Below are 22,684 nucleotides of genomic sequence, written 5' to 3'. Positions count from 1 at the left end.
GAGGAGCGTCGTTGTTCTCGTCTTACGGTAATTTGTGATGACAATCGCTATGCGTTGTGCCAGTGAGAAGATCTCTGTTGCATCTGTACCACATAGCACTAGTATGCCACAGTTCCACGTTTTAGAAAGATCCACTCTTTACTGACCTTCCAAGGACAAATCCAACAATGGTTCCAGTAGACAGGACAACTGTGAGGATGGTAAGTCAAGACGAAAGGTGAGGAACCACCAAAGACCAGATAAATAATCCCCAAACCACCAGGGATTTTACCATTTACTCCAAAACTACTCTACACCCCGAGAAAATTATGTATCTTCACCAACAGGGATGAAACCAAAAAGACAATTCACTACTGACCAATAATGGAAACAAATCATATTATCGTGGCTTTCCCTTACGGTTCTTGGATACTCAAGTGTTTAGGTGAAGCAGATGAGAGTATTATATTTGTACCAAAACCATGGAAGCTCCTTTTTTCTAGACCTTGCGGCCCAATATCACATGGTCGAGGTGGATGACTTTCCAATTCTGCCAATGACTACCCTCAATAACAACCAAAAACAATCCAACGCTTCAGATCTGATGGTCCATCAATGTTCCTTCAGCCACCATCTATTGGCTTTCCATCTAGATGGCTTTCCATCTATAGCAGTTGGAAAAACTCTTAACATAAAGTTTGGCAAAGTTGCCTATATCGGTCCATAGGCAAAAGTTATGGAAAGTTCATGAATTAGGTCAATAAAAATCCGATATCACTGGACACCTGGTGGAATCTTCTCTGTGAGTAGGTCATCAGATCAGCAAGGAGTCGGCCAGTCTACAGCGAGACTAAATACTCCATGAGGAGGTGTCAGGTGTGTGGATGGGACCCCAATCTAGAGAATCTCATTGTCAGATCTAGGAGAGAAAAAATGAATTGTAGAAATGTCCTAATTTCTGCGGTGATCTCATCTGCCAAGAAAAGTTCTTCAATCTAAACATAAGAGCATATTATGCACACAGAGGGTGCACGTGGTTCATGGACTCACTGTGCCATGGGGCTGGGCCTGCCTAGGAGGGGTGTAGCAAACGGGCTACCTGGTGTTCACTGGAGCTCCTGATGGCAGAGTCAGGCTTGAGCTGCAGGTAGCCACCAGGTACCACTCCTAGGCAGTCCCTGGTACTGCAGCTGCCGATCCCAGGAGTCAGGTACAGACTTGGCACGGATAGGACTTGGACTCTGTTCAGACTACTAGGTTCTGGATCCTGTACAGACCGGTTACTGACACGGAGACTCAAACGGGACTGATTCGGAGACTGGTTCAAGTAGCGTTGGAGTGGCTTCAGGGCTCAGTATTGGCTGCACAAGGACCAGGGACTTTGGGTACAGGACAGGCCGCCAAAGACCAGGGGCTTCAGGGTTCAGTACTGGCTGCACAAGGACCAGGGACTTTGGGTACAGGATTAGCCGCACAAGTACGAGGGACTTCGGGGTCAGGTCTGGTCGCACAAGGACACTGGACTATAGGTTCAGGACTGGCCACATAAGGGCCAGGGACTATGGGTTAATTAATGGCCGCACAAGGACCAAGGAACCTCACAACTCATTAGTAGACTACCACACTACCTAATGATACTTGGGGCTTGGCACCTCCCTATTGGTGAGGGTGCCTTTTGTACAAGATGCCTCCCAGCTATTGTCTGGGAGCCACCTTGCAGGTGCACTCTCAAACTAAATGTCTTCCAGACATTGGCTGGGGGCATTTTACTATGTGCGTGCGCTAGCCATCTAAGAGCAACAGGAAGCACGCTCGGCTGGGGCGGCGATTATCCCAGCGCCCCTGCATGAAGGGGGAAGGGGAACCATGCAAGGGGCGAGGGAAATAGCACTACAGAGCCATCTTTATCCCAATTTTATATTTCTTTTATATTTTTATGTTCTTTATCCGACTTGTTTTTACTGTTTTTGCCTTGTGTATCTTTTAATCTTTTTGTAACTTTTTAAGCACTGGACCATTTTTTTGGACATTATATATAATTTTTTTTGGGGGAGTTAGAATTTTAGGTTGCTATATGAATTATCTATATTATACCATGGATAGTGGATAACTTTCATACCCCTTTGATTACATGGAGAAGGTGAGGCTATGGGCACAGGAAGCGGAGAGGTCAATGCATGGTGCAACGTGTATGGTTCTTGGTCTAGAAGGACTATAAATACTCATAGATCATCCAATAGACATCAAATTCTGGGCAAAAATGGTTTAAATAGACATCAGAAACGCACCAGGGCCCGAGGATTGTGCAATGATCATCATTCACAAAGAACACATATCTAATCCCACCTGACCCCGGGATACAGAGTAGTGAGAGGAAGCAGAGGGCCCTGCATATGGTTCATCATCCATGAGTCTTCTCTACCGTATATACATCTCCAGCTCGTGCTGACATCAAAGTGCGTCAGCGTAATTCCAGACATACCTGGATCTCTCTCTATACTCCTGTATGCACCATTAATCAGGGGCGTACAGAACATGGCACGGTACCATGATGTGACTATCGGGGGTGCAGAGGGATACAATGCTCTAGAAGATGATGGTTTTGGAGCCTGAAGCTTTGCCCTTGCTCCTCGCATACAAATTAATTGATCAGAAAAAGGATCAGATCATGTCCTATGGTAGGTTCATAAATAAACGGGGATCACCCAGAACCAAGTTCCTTCTTTATATATCTAAAAATACTAAGGTCATATTTTTTTTTTAAATATAACTTGTTAATCATAACCTCTAGGATCCACACTTCTCTGCTTGTGCAATAACTACATATAAATGACATCACATATATTTGAGTCTAAGAGGTAAAGTTTCTCCTTGTGGAGAGTGACATGCCAGTGTAAGGAGACGTATAGGCCATGCAATGCTCCTCCATGGCCTATAAGTCTCCTTACACTGGCATGTCACTCTCCGCAAAGAGACATTACACCTTAGATCCCAGTCAGTGGCGTTTCTTACAGCTAAATCAGATCTCTTGCTTTACATTGAGGAGAAACAACATCCTGAAAGACAGTGTCTGCAAATTGAGATTCTGGTTTGGCTTTTATCCTAAGTTATGTAGCAAGGTTCGTTAAAGGGTTGATATTGACTTTAAGGATTGCTACATCGAGTAGGTGGCAATAGAGATTTAGCCCTCTTCATCTCTGAAAAATCAATTTAAGTACCACATACACTGACAGTCTGGAGTACAGTTTTGCACAGCACATCAGCACATATGTACTTCAGATAGTGTGCGTGCATGGTTCAGATAGAAAGCGTGCGTGGTTCAGATAGTCCGTGTGCGTAATTCAGGTAGAGTGCGTGCGTTGTTTAGATAGTGCACATGTGTAGTTCAGATACTGCCCGTGCGTGGTTCAGATAGTGCGTGTGCGGGGTTCAGATAGTGCGCGTGCATGGTTCAGATAGTGAGCGTGCATAATTCAGATAGTGCGAGTGCATAGTTCAGATAGTGCGTGTGCGTGGTTCAGATAGTGCACATGCGTGGTTCAGATAGTGCGCGTGCATGGTTCAGATAGTGAGCGTGCATAATTCAGATAGTGCGAGTGCATAGTTCAGATAGTGCGTGTGCGTGGTTCAGATAGTGCACATGCGTGGTTCAGATAGTGCGAGTGCATAGTTCAGATAGTGAGTGTGCGTGGTTCAGATAGTGAGCGTGCGTGGTTCAGATAGTGAGCGTGCGTGGTTCAGATAGTGTGCGTGCGTGGTTCAGATAGTGAGCGTGTGCGTGGTTCAGATAGTGAGCATGTGTGGTTCAGATAGTGAGTGTGCATAATTCAGATTGTGAGCGTGCATGGTTCAGATAGTGTGTGTGCGTGGTTCACATAGTGAGCATGTATGGTTCAGATAGTGAGCGTGCGTGGTTCAGATAGTGAGCGTGTGTAGTTCAGATAGTGAGCGTGGTTCAGATAGTGAGCGTGCAAGGTTCAGATAGTGCACGTGCGGGGTTCAGATAGTGAGCGTGTGTGGTTCAGATAGTGCACGTGCATAATTCAGATAGTGAGCGTGCGTGGTTCAGATAGTGAGCATGTGTGGTTCAGATAGTGAGTGTGCGTGGTTCAGATAGTGCGTGTAATTCAGGTAGAGTGCGTGCGTTGTTCAGATAGTGCGCATGCATAGTTCAGATACTGCCCGTGCGTGGTTCAGGTAGTGCATGTGCATGGTTCAGATAGTGCGTATGCATGGTTCAGATAGTGCGCGTGCGTGGTTCAGATAGTGAGCGTGTGTGGTTCAGATAGTGAGCGTGCGTGGTTCAGATAGTGAGCGTGCATGGTTCAGATAGTGTGCATAATTCAGATAGTGCGTGTGCATAGTTCAGATACTGCGTGTGCATAGTTCAGATAGTGCGTGTGCATAGTTCAGATAGTGCGTGTGCATAGTTCAGATAGTGCGTGTGCATAGTTCAGATAGTGCGTGTGCATAGTTCAGATAGTGCGTGTGCATAGTTCAGATAGTGCACATGCGTGGTTCAGATAATGCATGCACGTGGTTCAGATAGTGCGCTTGCGTGGTTCAGATAGTGCCCGTGCGTGGTTCAGACAGTGCACGTGCATGGTTCAGATAGTACACGTGCGTGGTTCAGATAGTGGGAGTGCGTAGTTCAGGTAGAGTGCGTGCGTGGTTCAGGTAGAGCGGGAGAGTGGTTCAGGTAGTGGATATGCGCTATGAGTTTTTTGACTGATCGACGAAAAAGACAACATTTATGATGACTTGTACATCTGGGAAAAAAGCAGAGAAAAAAATAATATGCGGGATGTACAGAATGTGATCGTAAGAAGAGGGAACTAAGCATCACGTGACCGGTAGCGAGAACAGTAGATCTCTTGTTCGCGATCTCTTCTTCTTTCCCATGGACTCCACTTGCTTTCATAGATTCCTCCCAAGGTGAGATTTCCAGTGCCTATCACACATATGCAAGTGCCACTTTTGTAAAGCTGTTGGCGACCAGTGGTGTTGTTCTGCTCGACTTCTTCTCTAGGTCACTCCGGGGCAGTACAGACAGGGAAGTAAGATAACTGGGCTGTTATGGTGGAGGGAATGGCTGCTTTTAACTTCTTGTTAGTATGAGATTCTTTCTTTATGGCAGCAATATATTATTGAATACATTGTCTCTAAAAAAAAAAATTCTTGCAAAATTGAAATTTAAAAAAAAAAAAAAAGGCAAGGTTGACCGTAGACTGAGAAGCTCAGCAGTTTATTGGATAATAAAAAAACTATTTATCTACCACCCATTGCTGTTAACGCGACTTTTATTGACTGGGATGATCCCTAGCAGCTGTCAGTCTACGGGGCGTGGGTTTTTACTGTCACAGGGGAATCCTCAATGTTCTTCTGCCTGTAATTGTGAAATCCCGCCAGCTGCGGAGTCTGGTGATCTGCAACATGTGGCTTCCCAGCTGCTGCAAAAATACAATCCCAGCGTGCCGGGAAAGCTGTGACTACAAGTTGCAGAGCACTGATATCGTCTTTTTATGTGCAAACGTTGCATATATGGATTATTTCAGATTGCATTTCTAGTCTATAGACTAGTTGGCGCATTTGGGTCAAATTGACTGAGCCCATCAACCATGACAAGGCGACCTTGTACAGATGGGACCCCGGACTAACCAGATTCGACAAGGCGACCTTGTACAGATAGGACAACGGACTAACCAGATTAGACAAGGCGACCTTGTACAGATGGGACTACAGGCTAACCAGATTAGACAAGGCGACCTTGTACAGATGGGACGCCGGACTAAGCAGATTCGACAAGGCGACCTTATACAGATGGGACCCAGGCCTAACAAGATTCGACAAGCCGACCTTGTACAGATGGGACCCCGGACTAACCAGATTAGACAAGGCGACCTTGTACAGATGGGACCCCGGACTAACCAGATTCAACAAGGCGACCTTGTACAGATGGGACCCCGGACTAAGCAGATTCGACAAGGCGACCTTATACAGATGGGACCCAGGCCTAACAAGATTCGACAAGCCGACCTTGTACAGATGGGACCCCGGACTAACCAGATTCGACAAGGCGACCTTGTACAGATGGGACAACGGACTAACCAGATTAGACAAGGCGACCTTGTACAGATGGGACCCCGGACTAACCAGATTCAACAAGGCGACCTTGTACAGATGGGACGCCGGACTAAGCAGATTCGACAAGGCGACCTTATACAGATGGGACCCAGGCCTAACAAGATTCGACAAGCCGACCTTGTACAGATGGGACCCCGGACTAACCAGATTCGACAAGGTGACCTTGTACAGATGAGACCATGGACTAACCAGATTAGACAAAGCGACCTTGTACAGATGGGACCCCGCACTATGCAGATTCGACAAGGCGACCTTGTACAGATGGGACCCCGCACTATGCAGATTCGACAAGGCGACCTTATACAGATGGGACCACGGACTAACCAGATTTGACAAGGTGACCTTGTACAGATGGGACCACGGACTACCCAGATTCGACAAGGTGACCTTGTACAGATGGGACCACGGACTAACCAGATTCGACAAGGCGACCTTATACAGATGGGACCACGGACTAACCAGATTTGACAAGGTGACCTTGTACAGATGGGACCACGGACTAACCAGATTTGACAAGGCGACCTTGTACAGATGGGACCACGGACTACCCAGATTCGACAAGGCGACCTTGTACAGATGGGACCTCGGACTAACCAGATTCAACAAGGCGACCTTGTACAGATGGGACGCCGGACTAAGCAGATTCGACAAGGCGACCTTGTACAGATGGGACCACGGACTAACCAGATTCGACAAGGCGACCTTGTACAGATAGGACCACGGACTAACCAGATTCGACAAGGCGACCTTGTACAGATGGGACCACTGACTAACCAGATTCGACAAGGCGACCTTGTACAGATGGGACCACGGACTAACCAGATTCGACAAGGCGACCTTGTACAGATGGGACCACGGACTAACCAGATTCGACAAGGCGACCTTGTACAGATAGGACCACGGACTAACCAGATTCGACAAGGCGACCTTGTACAGATGGGACCATGGACTAACCAGATTCGACAAGGCGACCTTGTACAGATGGGACCACGGACTACCCAGATTCGACAAGGCGACCTTGTACAGATGGGACCACGGACTAACCAGATTCGACAAGGCGACCTTGTACAGATGGGACCACGGCCTAACCAGATTCGACAAGGCGACCTTGTACAGATGGGACCACGGACTAACCAGATTCGACAAGGCGACCTTGTACAGATGGGACCATGGACTAACCAGATTTGACAAGGCGACCTTGTACAGATGGGACCACGGACTAACCAGACTTGTCTCTCTCCTGGACATGAGGCTACAAAACGTAGGTAGGGGATTATTCTTTGGGCTGTCGCGTCTTTTGCGTTTGTCCGCAGATTTGCTTCGGCAGTTTTTGTTGCGCTCACATTGAGTTGCTGTTCTGTCTAAAAGGATCTTGGGAGCGGCGACCCCACAAAATATAACATATACAATAATATAGTTTATTTCGCATTATTAGTTAATATCTCTTAAGGAAGCAATCACTAACATACAGAGCGTTCGTGGCATCCGCGAATATAATGGAGGCGAAAATAAGCACACAAGAACCCGGGAGTATTCTCTACAGCTGAAAATCGCCAGAGGTTTTCATTTCGAGTTTGTCTTCAAGTTTCCATGCACAAAAACATATTCCAGCAAACACAACATAAAAACACAGACACTTTTATAAGTTCCTTCGTACCCAGCGCTCCATATTGGTAAGATCTGCAGTTTCCGGATCTCCTGCTATAAAGATCAAAGTTCCTTTTGTGTCAGAACGTCGCAGTTCAGGTGATTTGGATCTTCCTTTTAATGCTATCTTCCCCACCTGAGCGGCACTACTCACCCCTACATGGGGCTGCCGATTGTGTGCAGCAAAGAATGCTGGGATTTGTAGTTTTCTGGGGCACTTAGCTTTAATATCAGCCCAGAAAAGAAAGTTGAACTTGTTGGCTCACTGGGACTAAAGCAACGGAGAAAAAGAGAAAGGAAACACTCAACATTCAGATTTTATTTTCACACGGACTCTTAACAGATGGCCAAAAAATGACAAGTGGGCGGTAAAATAGCACCCAAAATTTCCAAGTTTGAATAGAGTCAAGGGGGCAGTAACATGGGCGTCAACATGGTACTTTCCCTAATAAAGTTTGGGTTCAGCTGGTTATTATTCTCATGGTATCTATAGGTGCCCGGACCTGCCAATACTGGTGGGATCGACTGTCTATGTGATGGCGCCTCCTGATTCTCCTCCACCAGAAGATGCTGGGGAAAAGATGGATCGGGCATGCTGAATTTCAACATTTCATTCTTTAGCTCCCAGAAAATAACCCATTGCCAAAAGCGTCCAGCAGCAGCTAATTCCCCTCTCCTGAATGAAAATACATGCACGTTCAGCCATCCTGAGCGTGCATGCATATGTAGGAAGCGAGATGTCTCCTGAAGGTACCTTCACAGGATGCAAATTCTACTTTTAGGTCTCATGGTCAGTGCCATAAAGTGACTCCAAACTGTACAGAGTATTTTGAGGTCCAAAGAAGTCCCCATTGTGCATCAGTATACCTCATAGGGAAGTGAGTATCTCCTATGGGACTATATGGCGGCACAACTTGTGCTCCAGGCTCTGCTATGTGTATAAGGCCTAAGCATTTTTTTTTTGTTCTCCAGGAACTCACATGGTTGGAACCTCAATGTACAGATGGCTGCACTTAATGGAGTCAATGGAGGTTATAAAACGCTACCAGAAAATGGTAAAGATGAGCGAATCTGCTGCTAATTCTCAGATTGCTCGAATTTGCCCAGGAAATTTGATTCATATCGAATTAATAAAATTGAAATGTGCTTTATTATGCAGTAGGGTCTGTACTATTAAAAGAAATAACGATAATGCTTACTCTTCCCACAGCTCTATTCTTCAGTAACAGCAGGTCTTTGGTCTTCTTCACGGGTCCAGTCCGATCTTCGCGGTCTCCAAAGCTTGTAACGTCATGATGTTGTGAGGCTTAGTCAGAACTGGAGGTTCTGAAGACCGGAAGGGACCTGTCGAGAAGGCCGAACACCAGACGTGACCTGTGAAGAAGGCCGAAGACCAGATGTGACCTGTGAAGAAGGCCAAAGACCTGACGTGACCTGTGAAGAAGACCAACGACCGGACGTGACCTGCGAAGAAGACCGAAGACCCGACGGGACTTGTGAAGAAGACCGAAGACCTGACGGGACCTGTGAAGAAGGCCAAAGACCAGACGTGACCTGTGAAGAAGACCAAAGACCGCAAGGGACCTGTCAAGAAGACCGACATCTAGACAGGACCTGTGAAAAAGACCGAACGGGATCTGTGAAGAAGACCAAAGACCGGACAGGACAAGTGAAGAAGACCAAAGATCTTCTGTGACTGAAGATTAGGATTGTAAGGAGCGGTGGGGGAACTATGTGGAAAAGTGACAATATTTTTTATATTACCGTAATTTTTCTTTAAACCTTTCCCAATCCTTTTCTTTAAATTGGATCTATATTATTTTAATGAAATTCGAGACGAATTTGTTCATCTCTAAAATATGTCCATTTTTCCAATGAGCATACAAGAGAGGGGCTCACCGTGCAGTGATCTTCTGAAATTCATATATGTCTGGTTTTATCTAAGGGGGCTCTTCTGTGCAAATATCCCAGTTATGGCCATGACAAAGGGCAAACCTAACAGTCACATACGGATCCTCATTCCATATAAAGATATCTCTCAATGTACAAAAATATCTTTTAGCCACCTTTTACTTCCAGAAGGATGGATGAATGTCACAGATGAAAAAAAAACATGATTCAATGCTCTGATGTCACAGACAAGAAAAACACACTTCCAATAATCCAATCATCGAGCCTTGCTAAATGCTATTGGGTCAGCAGAGGTGGAGGCATCTGCTGACGGTTCCTCAGTTGTCATCTTTCCTGGTGAAGAAACTACAACGGTCTTACTACCGGTGGCAGCCACCTTGTGTATCCGCGATATGGCATCACAGGCCGCCACCACCTCATCACTCTCAAAGTCATAGTCTGGGATTGTCGCCTGTTCGATACTGAAATCCGTCTGGTTCCTCTCCTTGGCTTCTGCGGCTTCCGCTTCTTTCTTCTGTTGGAGAAGCTTTCGAGCCCAGTTCAGATCTTCCTCCCACAACTCCGTGTTGGAAGGGCAGATGTGGATCGCTATCTGGAAGCTTCGAATGGCCTGTAGATGACATGAAACATACTTGATGAGCTATTATTGACTTTTCATTACAATCACTCGCTCAACGTTAACGGTAGGGTTGTGTGCCTCTATGTATACTATTAGGGTTGTGTTCACATCTGTGTCGATCTTTTCGATTTTCTGTTCCGTCATAGGAACAGGAACCCAAATTTACCATCAGTACTTGATCCTTACATGATGGACACCAACAGCCCACATGGAATCAACTCACTAGAATCAGGTCAATTGGGCATCTCCCATGGTGTCCATCCGGCATGTCATGTTATTTTTTCCCGAAGCATTATCTACAGCTATCGACACCAGACTGGTGCACAACTTTACATCGGTTGTGTTCATCTCAGGCTTAGAAAGCCGGACCTAAATGGAAACCCAACCTTACTCTACTCCGCTCACTGGCTCTTCTATCAAACTTAGGCAATTGAAAAGAGAGGACAGAGAAAGAACTACCTAGGTCTGGATGATTAGACTTCACCACTTTTGTTTATAGTGGAGAAACATTTTTTTTTTGCATAAGAGCTACATATTCAAAGCTTTCATCCAGGTGGCTTAGCTCTTGTATCTCAGCCTCAAGATAGTCGCAAAAAGAGGACACGGAGCTATAATTCCTTGGCTAATGGGGGGATCTGGTATTTGGACCTTCACCAATCAGGCAGTGATCGCTTCTAATGGTGGACACATCTTTAATGCACCGCGGGTCTTTTTAATATTCGAGAAAGAAGACAAAAATACATCCCCAAAATGCAGCTATAGTCATGGCCGAAAGTGGTGGCACCCTTGAATTTTTAATAGAAATTGAGGTGTTTCTCCCAAAACATTAATGCAATTACATGTGTTGTTATACACATGATTATTTCCTTTGTGTGTATTGGAACAACAAAAAAAGAAACAGAGACAAAAATGCAAACTGGACATAATTTCACACAAAACCCCAAATGTGGTTAAGACAAAATTGTTGGCATCTTTTTGTGGGTAAACAACTTTATTGGGCAGAATGGTAGCTCAGTGGTTAGCTTTGCAGTGCTGGGGTCCTGGGTTCAAATCCCACCAAGACAACATCTGCAAGGAGTTTGTATGTTCTCCTCGTGTTTGCGTGGGTTTCCTCCGGGTACTCAGGTTTCCTCCCACACTCCAAAAAGACATACTGATAGGGAATGTAGATTGTGAGCCCCATCGGGGACAGCGATGATAATGTGTGCAAACTGTAAAGCGCTGCGGAATATGTTAGCGCTATATAAAAATAAAGAATATTATTATTTCAAGCATGTGATGCTTGTTCACCCTCACCTGTGGCAAGTAACAGGTGTGGGCAATATGAAAATCACACCTGAAACCAGATAAAAGGGCAGAAGTTGACTCAATCTTTGCATTGTGTGTCTGTGTGTGCCACACTAAGGAAGGAGAACAGAAAGAGGAGAAGAGAACTGTTTGAGGACTTGAAAACCAAAATTGTTGAACAATATTAACAATCTCAAGGTTACAAATCCATCTCCAGGGATTTTGATGATCCTTTGTCCATGGTGCAAAACATTATTAAAAAGTTTACAACCTGTGCCAACCCGTAGCTTGGACGTGGATGACAGAGAAAAATTGATGAAAGCTTGCAAGAAAGGATAGTCCAGATGGTGGATAAGCAGCCCCAATCCTGTAGGCTCAGGGTTCATCAGTGTCAGTGCAAACTATCTGTCGACATTTGAATTAAATGAAACGCTATGGCAGGAGACCCAGGAGGACCTCAATACTGACAAAGAGACATAAAAAGGTAGTCTGCAGTTTTCCAAAATGTACATGAGTAAGCCAAAATCCTTCTGGGAAAGAGCCTTGTAGACAGATGAGACCAAGATAGAGATTTTTAGTAAAACACATCATTCTACTGTTTACCGAAATGGAATGAGGCCTACAAAGAAATGAACACAGTACCTACAGTCAAATATGGTGGAGGTTCAAAGACATTTTGGGGTTGTTTTGCTACCACTCACACTAGGTGCTCTGACTGTGTGCAAGTCATCACGAAATCTGAAGATTACCAAAGGATTTTGGGTCACAATGTAGTGCCAGTGTCAAAAAGCTGAGTTTGCGTCCAGGCCATAGATCTTAAAGCAGGACAATGACCTCAAACATACTTCAAGAAGCCTCCAGAAAGAAATGGAAACAAAGCGTTGGAGAGATCTGAAGTGGCAGCAATGAGTCTGGATCTAAAGCCCATTGACCACCTGTGGATAGATCTTAAAATTGCTGTTGGGAGAAGGCGCCTTCAAATACGAGAGACCTGGAGCAGTTTACAAAAGAAGAGTGGTCCAAAATTCCCAGTGAGAGGTGTAAGAAGCTTGTCAATGGTTATAGGAAGCGACTGAAAGCAGTTGTTTATTCCAAAGGGTGAGCAACCAATTTTGACCAGCTCACGTTTGAGGTTTTGTGTGAAATTATGTCCAATTTGCCTATTTTTCTCAGTTTTTTCTCAGTTTTTTTTGTGTTGTTCCAATACTCACAAAGGAAATAAACATATGTATAACAAAACATGTGTAAATGTGAGAAATACTTCATTTTATGGAACAATTTCAAGGGTGCCAGCACATTCAGCCATGACCGTATATAAGCGTGTTCCTCTATTCTGTAGATAAGAGCCTGTCATCAGTGTATAGGTGTTGTTACAATGGTCTTTATCTGGCTCTGTTCAATCCCCTTTCACTCTCTCCTCAGTCCTAAAATGTAGGCCCCTATCACAGACATTTGTGCTGATGACCTGGCCTCCCACTTTATAGGGAAAATAGAGAATATACGTCAGGAAATCCACTCCCAAACACTAAATGCAGTGACTCCCATCCCTCCCTGCATTTCCCCTGGCTCAGTCTCCACATTTGACTCTGTCACAGAAGAAGAAGTCTCCAAGCCCCTTTCTTCTTCTCGTCCGACTACATGCACTACTGACCCCATTCCCTCACATCTCCTCCAGTCTCTCTCTCCAGTCGTCACAACTCACCTAACTACAATCTTTAATCTCTCCCTCTCCTCTGACATTTTCTCCTCCTCCTTCAAACACTCTATCGTTACTCCATTACTAAAGAAACCCTCTCTCTACCCATCCTACACAAATAACTACAGACCGGTCTCCAATCTCCCCTTCATCTCTAAACTCCTGGAGCGCCTGATCTACTCCCGCCTTACCCGTTACCTCTCCACTCACTCCCTCCTAGACCTTTCACAGTACGGCTTTCGCCCCTACATTCGACAGAATCTGCACTCATCACAGTATCTAACGACCTTCTGACAGCAAAACGTAATGGTGACCACTCTCTGCTCATTCTTCTCAACCTCTCTGCAGTTTTAAACACCGTTGACCACCGTCTCCTACTCTCTAGGCTCCAGTCACTTGGCATTAAGGACACTGCTCTCTCCTGGTGCTCCTCCTACCTTTCTGACCGCTCCTTCAGTGTACTGTTCGCTGGCTCCACTTCATCTCCTCTTCCTCTGTCAAAATCCCTCAGGGCTCAGTCCTGGGCCCTCTTCTTTTCTCTCTCTAAACGGTCCCAATTGGACAGACCATAAGCAGATTTGGCTTTCAGTACCATATTTATACCGATGATGACACACAACTATACACGTCATCTCCTGACCTTACCCCCGCTGTACTACAGAACGCCACTGACTGTCTGTCCGCAGTCTCCAACATCATGTCCGCTCTCTATCTGAAACTCAACCTCTTCAAAACTGAACTTCTTCTGCTCCCACCGTCTACTAAACTCCCTAAACCTGACATTTCCCTCTCCGTGGGTGGCACCATAATAACACCCCGGCAGCAGGCGCGCTGTCTGGGTGTTATGTTTGACTGATCTTTCCTTCACCTCCCATATACAATCTCTTGCCCGCTCTTGTCGCCTACACCTGAAGAACATCTCTAGAATCCGCCCCTTTCTCACCATGGAAACAACAAAGATCCTCACTGTTGCCCTGATCCACTCCCGCCTGGACTACTGTAACTCTATTAATTAGCCTCCCCGTTACTCGACTTTCCCCTCTACAGTCTGTCCTTAATGCAGCAGCCAGGGTCGCCTATCTGGCTAATAGGTATTGAACTGGCTGCCCATTCATTATAGGATCCAATTTATACTGCTTGTTCTCACCCACAAAGCTCTCCACAGTGCAGCCCCCCTACATCTCCTCCCTCATTTCTGTTTATTGGCCTACCAGCTCGATAAGCTCCACAGGCGACCTTTGACTAACATCCACACTAATCCGAACCTCCCACTCCCGGTTCCAAGACTTCTCCTGAGCTGCACCAATCCTCTGGAATGCTCTACCTCAAGAAATTAGGACTAACCACAACCATTCCCTCAAGATGGCTGGACCATTATTGTAAACAAGCCCCTGTACTGCGTGTCTCCTCCACTTCATTGTGGATTGTTAGCTCTTATGGGCAGGGGCGTCATTATCTTCTCTTTAATTATTGTATTATCTTTAACCTTGCTACTAATGACTGTTGTATATGAACTGCTGAACTGTAAAGCGCTGCGGAATATGTTGGCGCTATATAAATAAAGATTATTACAATTATTATAATGCCGAGCTTCTAAGAGCTGGTAATGAACGCGACCTGCAAACACTGTGGTTATGTCCTCGGCAAGGTGACATTTCCAGAACAATGCTTAGCGGCAGAAGTTTATTGTCCTCGTGGTTTGGACAAGAAGAGAGTGCGCATCTCTGACAAGTCACAAACTGACTATGCAAACAGCTCATGAAGCAGAGTTTGCTATCAGCTTGTGAAGAGTGTGGTTATCAGGGCAAAACAAGTGATGAAGACGCGAAAAGTGCAAAATTGGGAATAGCAAAATGTGAGCAAAAATAGCAGGTTCTTAAGAGGGATATTTTACAATTTGCTATCTACAATGTTGGAAACTTCGGAGTGATACAGGCAGAGGATAATCATTTCCAGTTCCTCCACTTACTAAAAGTGCCCATACACCCAGGTGATCGAGCATTAAGCCAACAGATCTCTCTTCTGGCCCCTCCATACACATGAAGGATCGGCTAAAACTGCCTTATTCCCCTTCCACCACCATCCATTGATGGCCCTTACAAATTAGATGGTAGGTTGATATCGGCTGACTTTAGGGAGTATGGAGACCATTAGTCCCAATTCCGATAGTGCATGTGTGATGGCAGCCTGATGATGATCATCTTTTCCTCACTGGTTTCTGGTGTTGGTCTTGAGATAATACACATAGAGTGTGTAACAGAGAGTATAAAACAACTCCTTACACCCTGTTACCCTTCTAATAGGTTCAGTTCAATAGGCTTTTCCACAACTCCTTTCTCTCTGCATGGTTACGTTTAATGAGCTTCCTACCACCACCTTTCTCTCCAGTAGGATCCAACAGTTGCCCCACACTCTCTTTCCTCTGAGAGGATTAGTTTCATCAGCTTCTCTGCAACCCTCTCCTCTCCGATAGGATCAGTTTCTCCACACCACACTTCTCCTAGTAGGATCAGTTACATCAGTTTCTCAACAACCTTTTCCCTCTGAAAGGGCAGTTTCATTAGTTGGATCAGCTTCTCCATGATCCCTTCCAGTAGCATCAGTTCAATCAGCTTCTCCGTGATCTCTTCCCTTCCAGTAGCTTTAGTTTCATCAGTTTCTAAATGCTTCCTTTCCCTCCGGCAGGTTCAGTTTAATCAACTTTCTTATGTTCCTTTCCCGTCTTACAGTATCAGTTCAATTAGCTTCTCCATGTCCCCTTCACCTTTGATAGAATCAGTTTGATCATCTTCTCAATGTCAGTTTTCCCCTACAGCAGGATCAGTTCAATCAGCTTCTCCATATCCCCTTCCCATCTGGTAGGATCAGTTCGATAAGCTTCTCCATGCCCCCTTTCCCTACAGTAGGATCAGCTTGATCATCACAATGCCCCTTTCCCTTTCCAGTAGGATCAGTTCGATCAGCTTCTCCATGTTCCCGTTCCTTTTCAGTAGGTTCAGTTTGATCAGCTTCTAAATGCCTCATACCCTTCCGGTAGGATTTGTTCCATCAGCTTCTCAATTCACCCTTCCCCTCCGGTAGGTTCCCTTGCACCAGCTTCTCAATGCCTCCTTCCCCTCTGATAGGATCCGTTCCACCAGCTTCTCAATTCCCCCTTACCCTGCGATACGTTCACTTCAATGAGATTCTCAATGCCCCTTTCCCTTTCCAGTAGGATCAATTTGATCATCTTCTCCATGCTCCGTTGCTTTTCAATAGGTTCAGTTTGATCAGCTTATAAATGCCCCCTTCCCTTTCAGCAGGATCCGTTCCACCAACGTCTCAATGCCCCCTTCACCTCCGGTAGGATCCTTTGCACCAGCTTCTCAATGCACCTTCCTCTCTGGTAGGATCCGTTCCACTCACTTCTCAATGCACCTTCCTCTCCGGTAGGATCCGTTCCACAAACTTCTAAATGCCCCCTTCCTCTCCGATAGGTTCAGTTCGATGAGCTTCTCAATTCCCCCTTCCCGTAGAATCAGACTGACCAGCTTCTCCATACCCCCTTCCCCTTCAGGGGGATTAGATTAATCAGCCTTTCCATGCTCTCTTCACCTTCGGTAGGATCCGTTCCACCACCTTCTCTGTTGCTCCCTTCACTTTTGGTAGGATCCGTTCCACCACCTTGTGCATTGCTCCCTTCACCTTCAGTAGGATCCATTCCACCACTTTCTCCATGTCCCCTTCAAATTCGGTAGGATCCATTCCACCACTTTCTCCATGTCCCCTTCACATTCGGTAGGATCCATTCCACCACCTTCTCTGTTGCTCCCTTCACCTTCAGTAGGATCCATTCCACCACTTTCTCCATGCCCCCTTCACATTCGGTAGGATCCATTCCACCACCTTCTCTGTTGCTCCCTTCACCTTCAGTAGGATCCATTCCACCACTTTCTCCATGTCCCCCTCACATTCGGTAGGTTCCATTCCACCACCTTCTCTGTTGCTCCCTTCACCTTCAGTAGGATCCATTCCACCACTTTCTCCATGTCCCCTTCACATTCGGTAGGATCCATTCCACCACCTTCTCTGTTGCTCCCTTCACTTTCGGTAGGATCAGTTCCACCAGTTTCTCCGTTGCTCTCTTCACCTTTGGTAGGATCCGTTCCACCACCTTTTCAATGCCCCCTTCAACTCCAGTAAGATCAATTCCTTCTGAAGAACATGAGGCCATATAATGGGTAAATGGCTCACCACAAATTACATTTGGGACTATTACGTACACGACTGAATGACAGTTGTGCCTAAAATGAAAGATCGTCAAACAGAAAAACTTCCCCCAATACGAGATGTGCAAGTCCCCGGGGCTGGTAGCACTCGGCAACTTCATGAATCATCTTCATACAGTGATTTCAAAACCATATACTGATCATCGTCATCCAAAAATGGAAATAAAACCGCCCCTCTCACCCGGGAAATATGGGGCTGATCCTCCTACAAACACTCCTGTCATATTTTCTCTATTGGAGGCACCGCTGGACCTGAGAGATAATTTTATCTTTTGTCGGCAGAGGATGAATTACACATCTCCTCCTGGTGCACGGACTATCCCACGCTTATATCTGGGAAATGTCAGAAAATAAGAGAAATTATGGGGAAAATCTTTAGATCAAATGAGATCATGCGGCTCAGAGGCCCCTAGCACTATGCATATTAATCATCTGGATATTTGTGATTCCTCAAGTTATATTTATTGGTTTGTTTAATTCCAATTACTGGAAAACGCTAAAAGTGAATTTTCACAGAGTACATAGCGGCTGGGGATCTGTATTTTCCATAATCTCCTGATACAAGATAAGAAACCTGCTGTCTGCGGCCACCACTAGGGGGAGCACAGGAGCTTATTATTTAAGTATGCAGACAACTCCTGGGCTCCCCCTAGTGGTCACTGCAATGAGACAGAATTATAAATAAAGGTTTAAGCAAGAGATTTGGAGGTCTGTATCTGCAAAACAGCCCTCTGACTGCTGATATACTAAACATGACAAGAACACAGAATATCAAACTGATTTAAATACATTTTCTTTAATAACAAAACTTTTCACTTTAAAAAAAAAATGAAAAAACATCTATTTAAATAGGTTTTCCAAAAAATTGCTTTGTGGGGCGGTGGGGGAGTTAGAGTGACGCACATAAGTGACAAATTGTACACCATAGAAACCTTTCCTATTTATAACCATATACGATTTAAGGACTTTGTGAGCCAACATATTGTTATCTGTCAGATAAGGAGATATTCTTCTGTACAGCTCAGATACATTACATTACTGATCCTGAGTTACATCCTGTATTATACCCCAGAGCTGCACTCACTATGCTGCTGGTGCAGTCACTGTGTACATACATTACATTACTGATCCTGAGTTATATCCTGTATTATACCCCAGAGCTGCACTCACTATGCTGCTGGTGCAGTCACTGTGTACATACATTACATTACTGATCCTGAGTTATATCCTGTATTATGCCCCAGAGCTGCGCTCACTATTCTGCTGGTGCAGTCACTGTGTACATACATTACATTACTGATCCTGAGTTACATCCTGTATTATACCCCAGAGCTGCGCTCACTATTCTGCTGGTGCAGTCACTGTGTACATACATTACATTACTGATCCTGAGTTACATCCTGTATTATACCCCAGAGCTGCACTCACTATTCTGCTGGTGCAGTCACTGTGTACATACATTAGATTACTGATCCTGAGTTACATCCTGTATTATACCCCAGAGCTGGATTCAGTATTCTGCTGGTGCAGTCACTGTGTACACACATTACATTACTGATCCTGAGTTACATCCTGTATTATACCCCAGAGCTGCACTCACTATTCTGCTGGTGCAGTTACTGTGTACATACATTACATTACTGATCCTGAGTTACATCCTGTATTATACTCCAGAGCTGCACTCACTATTCTGCTGGTGCAGTCACTGTGTACATACATTACATTACTGATCCTGAGTTACATCCTGTATTATACCCCAGAGCTGCACTCACTATTCTGCTGGTGCAGTCACTATGTACATACATTACATTACTGATCCTGAGTTACATCCTGTATTATACTCCAGAGCTGCACTCACTATTCTGCTGGTGCAATCACTGTGTACATACATTACATTACTGATCCTGAGTTACATCCTGTACTATACCCTAGAGCTGCACTCACTATTCTGCTGGTGCAGTCACTGTGTACATACATTACATTACTGATCCTGAGTTACATCCTGTATTATACCCCAGAGCCGCACTCACTATTCTGCTGGTGCAGTCACTATGTACATACATTATATTACTGATCCTGAGTTACATCCTGTATTATACTCCAGAGCTGCACTCACTATTCTGCTGGTGCAGTCACTGTGTACATACATTACATTACCGATCCTGAGTTACATCCTGTATTATACCCCAGAGCTGCACTCACTATTCTGCTGGTGCAGTCACTATGTACATACATTACATTACTGATCCTGAGTTACATCCTGTATTATACTCCAGAGCAGCACTTACTATTCTGCTGGTGCAGTCACTGTGTACATACATTACATTACTGATCCTGAGTTACATCCTGTATTATACTCCAGAGCTGCACTCACTATTCTGCTGGTGCAGTCACTGTGTCCATACAGTACATTACTGATCCTGAGTTACATCCTGTATTATACCCCAGAGCTGCACTCACTATGCTGCTGGTGCAGTCACTGTGTACATACATTACATTACTGATCCTGAGTTACATCTTGTATTATACCCCAGAGCTGCACTCACTATTCTGCTGGTGCAGCCACTGTGTACATACATTACATTACTGATCCTGAGTTACATCCTGTATTATACTCCAGAGCTGCACTCACTATTCTGCTGGTGCAGTCACTGTGTACACACAGTACATTACTTGTACACACAGTACATTACTGATCCTGAGTTACATCCTGTATTATACCCCAGAGCTGCACTCACTATTCTGCTGGTGCAGTCACTGTGTACATACATTACATTACTGATCCCATGTTACATTCTGTATTATACTCCAGAGCTGCACTCACTATTCTGCTGGTGCAGTCACTTTGTACATACATTACATTACTGATCCTGAGTAACATCCTGTATTATACCCCAGAGCTGCACTCACTGTTCTGCTGGTGCAGTCACTGTGTACATACATTACATTACTGATCCTGAGTTACATCCTGTATTATATTCCAGAGCTGCACTCACTGTTCTGCTGGTGCAGTCACTGTGTACATACATTACATTACTGATCCTGAGTTACATCCTGTTTTATACTCCAGAGCTGCTCTCACTATTCTGCTGGTGCAGTCACTGTGTACATACATTACATTACTGATCCTGAGTTACATCCTGTTTTATACTCCAGAGCTGCTCTCACTATTCTGCTGGTGCAGTCACTGCGTACATACATTACATTACTGATCCTGAGTTACATCCTGTATTATACCCCAGAGCTGCACTCACTATTCTGCTGGTGCAGTCACTGTGTACATACATTACATTACTGATCCTGAGTTACATCTTGTATTATACTCCAGAGCTGCGCTCAGTATTCTGCTGGTGCAGTCACTGTATACATACATTACATTACTGATCCTGAGTTACATCCTGTATTATTATACTCCAGAGCTGCACTCACTATTCTGCTGGTGCAGTCACTGTGTACATCCATTACATTACTGATCCTGAGTTACATCCTGTATTATACCCCAGAGCTGCACTCACTATTCTGCTGGTGCAGTCACTGTGTACATACATTACATTACTGATCCTGAGTTACATCCAGTATTATACTCCAGAGCTGCACTCACTATTCTGCTGGTGCAGTCACTGTGTACATAAATTACATTACTGATCCTGAGTTACATCCTGTATTATACTCCAGAGCTGCACTCACTATTCTGCTGCTGCAGTCACTGTGTACATACATTACATTACTGATCCTGAGTTACATCCTGTATTATACCCCAGAGCTGCACTCACTATTCTGCTGGTGCAGTCACTGTGTACATACATTACATTACTGATCCTGAGTTACATCCTGTATTATACTCCAGAGCTGCACTCACTATTCTGCTGCTGCAGTCACTGTGTACATACATTACATTACTGATCCTGAGTTACATCCTGTATTATACTCCAGAGCTGCACTCACTATTCTGCTGGTGCAGTCACTGTGTACATACATTACATTACTGACCCTGAGTTACATCCTGTATTATACCCCAGAGCTGCACTCACTATTCTGCTGGTGCAGTCACTGTGTACATACATTACATTACTAATCCTGAGTTACATCCTGTATTATACACCAGAGCTGCACTCACTATTCTGCTGGTGCAGTCACTGTGTACATACATTACATTACTGATCCTGAGTTACATCCTGTATTGTACCGCAGAGCTGCACTCACTATTCTGCTGCTGCAGTCACTGTGTACATACATTACATTACTGATCCTGAGTTACATCCTGTATTATACTCCAGAGCTGCACTCACTATTCCGCTGGTGCAGTCACTGTGTACATACATTACATTACTGATCCTGAGTTACCTCCTGTATTATACCCCAGAGCTGCACTCACTATTCTGCTGGTGCAGTCACTGTGTACATACATTACATTACTGATCCTGAGTAACATCCTGTATTATACCCCAGAGCTGCACTCACTGTTCTGCTGGTGCAGTCACTGTGTACATACATTACATTACTGATCCTGAGTTACATCCTGTATTATATTCCAGAGCTGCACTCACTGTTCTGCTGGTGCAGTCACTGTGTACATACATTACATTACTGATCCTGAGTTACATCCTGTTTTATACTCCAGAGCTGCTCTCACTATTCTGCTGGTGCAGTCACTGTGTACATTACATTACATTACTGATCCTGAGTTACCTCCTGTATTATACTCCAGAGCTGCACTCACTATTCTGCTGGTGCAGTCACTGTGTACATACATTACATTACTGATCCTGAGTAACATCCTGTATTATACCCCAGAGCTGCACTCACTGTTCTGCTGGTGCAGTCACTGTGTACATACATTACATTACTGATCCTGAGTTACATCCTGTATTATATTCCAGAGCTGCACTCACTGTTCTGCTGGTGCAGTCACTGTGTACATACATTACATTACTGATCCTGAGTTACATCCTGTTTTATACTCCAGAGCTGCTCTCACTATTCTGCTGGTGCAGTCACTGTGTACATACATTACATTACTGATCCTGAGTTACCTCCTGTATTATACTCCAGAGCTGCACTCACTATTCTGCTGGTGCAGTCACTGTGTACATACATTACATTACTGATCCTGAGTTACATCCTGTTTTATAC

General features: G+C 44.8%; 2 protein-coding genes across 3 annotated transcripts in view; both read right to left on the bottom strand.

Moving 5' to 3' along the window:
- Window positions 1-4,878: 4,878 nt before the first annotated feature.
- Window positions 4,879-7,909, bottom strand: LOC143803643 (uncharacterized). Its single transcript, XM_077281428.1, has 3 exons — window positions 6,800-7,909; window positions 6,061-6,487; window positions 4,879-5,655 (listed from the first exon to the last, which is right to left on the bottom strand). The coding sequence occupies exons 1-3, from the start codon at window positions 7,369-7,371 to the stop codon at window positions 5,500-5,502; spliced, it is 1,155 nt and encodes a 384-aa protein (XP_077137543.1). The 5' UTR covers window positions 7,372-7,909; the 3' UTR covers window positions 4,879-5,499.
- A 158-nt stretch (window positions 7,910-8,067) lies between these two features.
- The window catches only part of TTC33 (tetratricopeptide repeat domain 33), a 170,190-nt gene continuing 155,573 nt past the window's right edge, over window positions 8,068-22,684 (bottom strand). For both annotated transcript variants that reach the window (XM_077281442.1, XM_077281436.1), the window contains one exon: window positions 8,068-10,291. In XM_077281442.1, the coding sequence (XP_077137557.1) occupies window positions 9,938-10,291 (354 nt within the window). In that variant the 3' untranslated portion in view covers window positions 8,068-9,937. The remainder of the gene's footprint in view (window positions 10,292-22,684) is intronic.

This window comes from Ranitomeya variabilis, chromosome 1 (genome assembly GCF_051348905.1).
Source record: "Ranitomeya variabilis isolate aRanVar5 chromosome 1, aRanVar5.hap1, whole genome shotgun sequence".
NCBI lineage: Eukaryota > Metazoa > Chordata > Amphibia > Anura > Dendrobatidae > Ranitomeya > Ranitomeya variabilis.
Note: the sequence above shows the minus strand (reverse complement) of the source record. Positions and strands in the feature narration are given on the sequence as shown.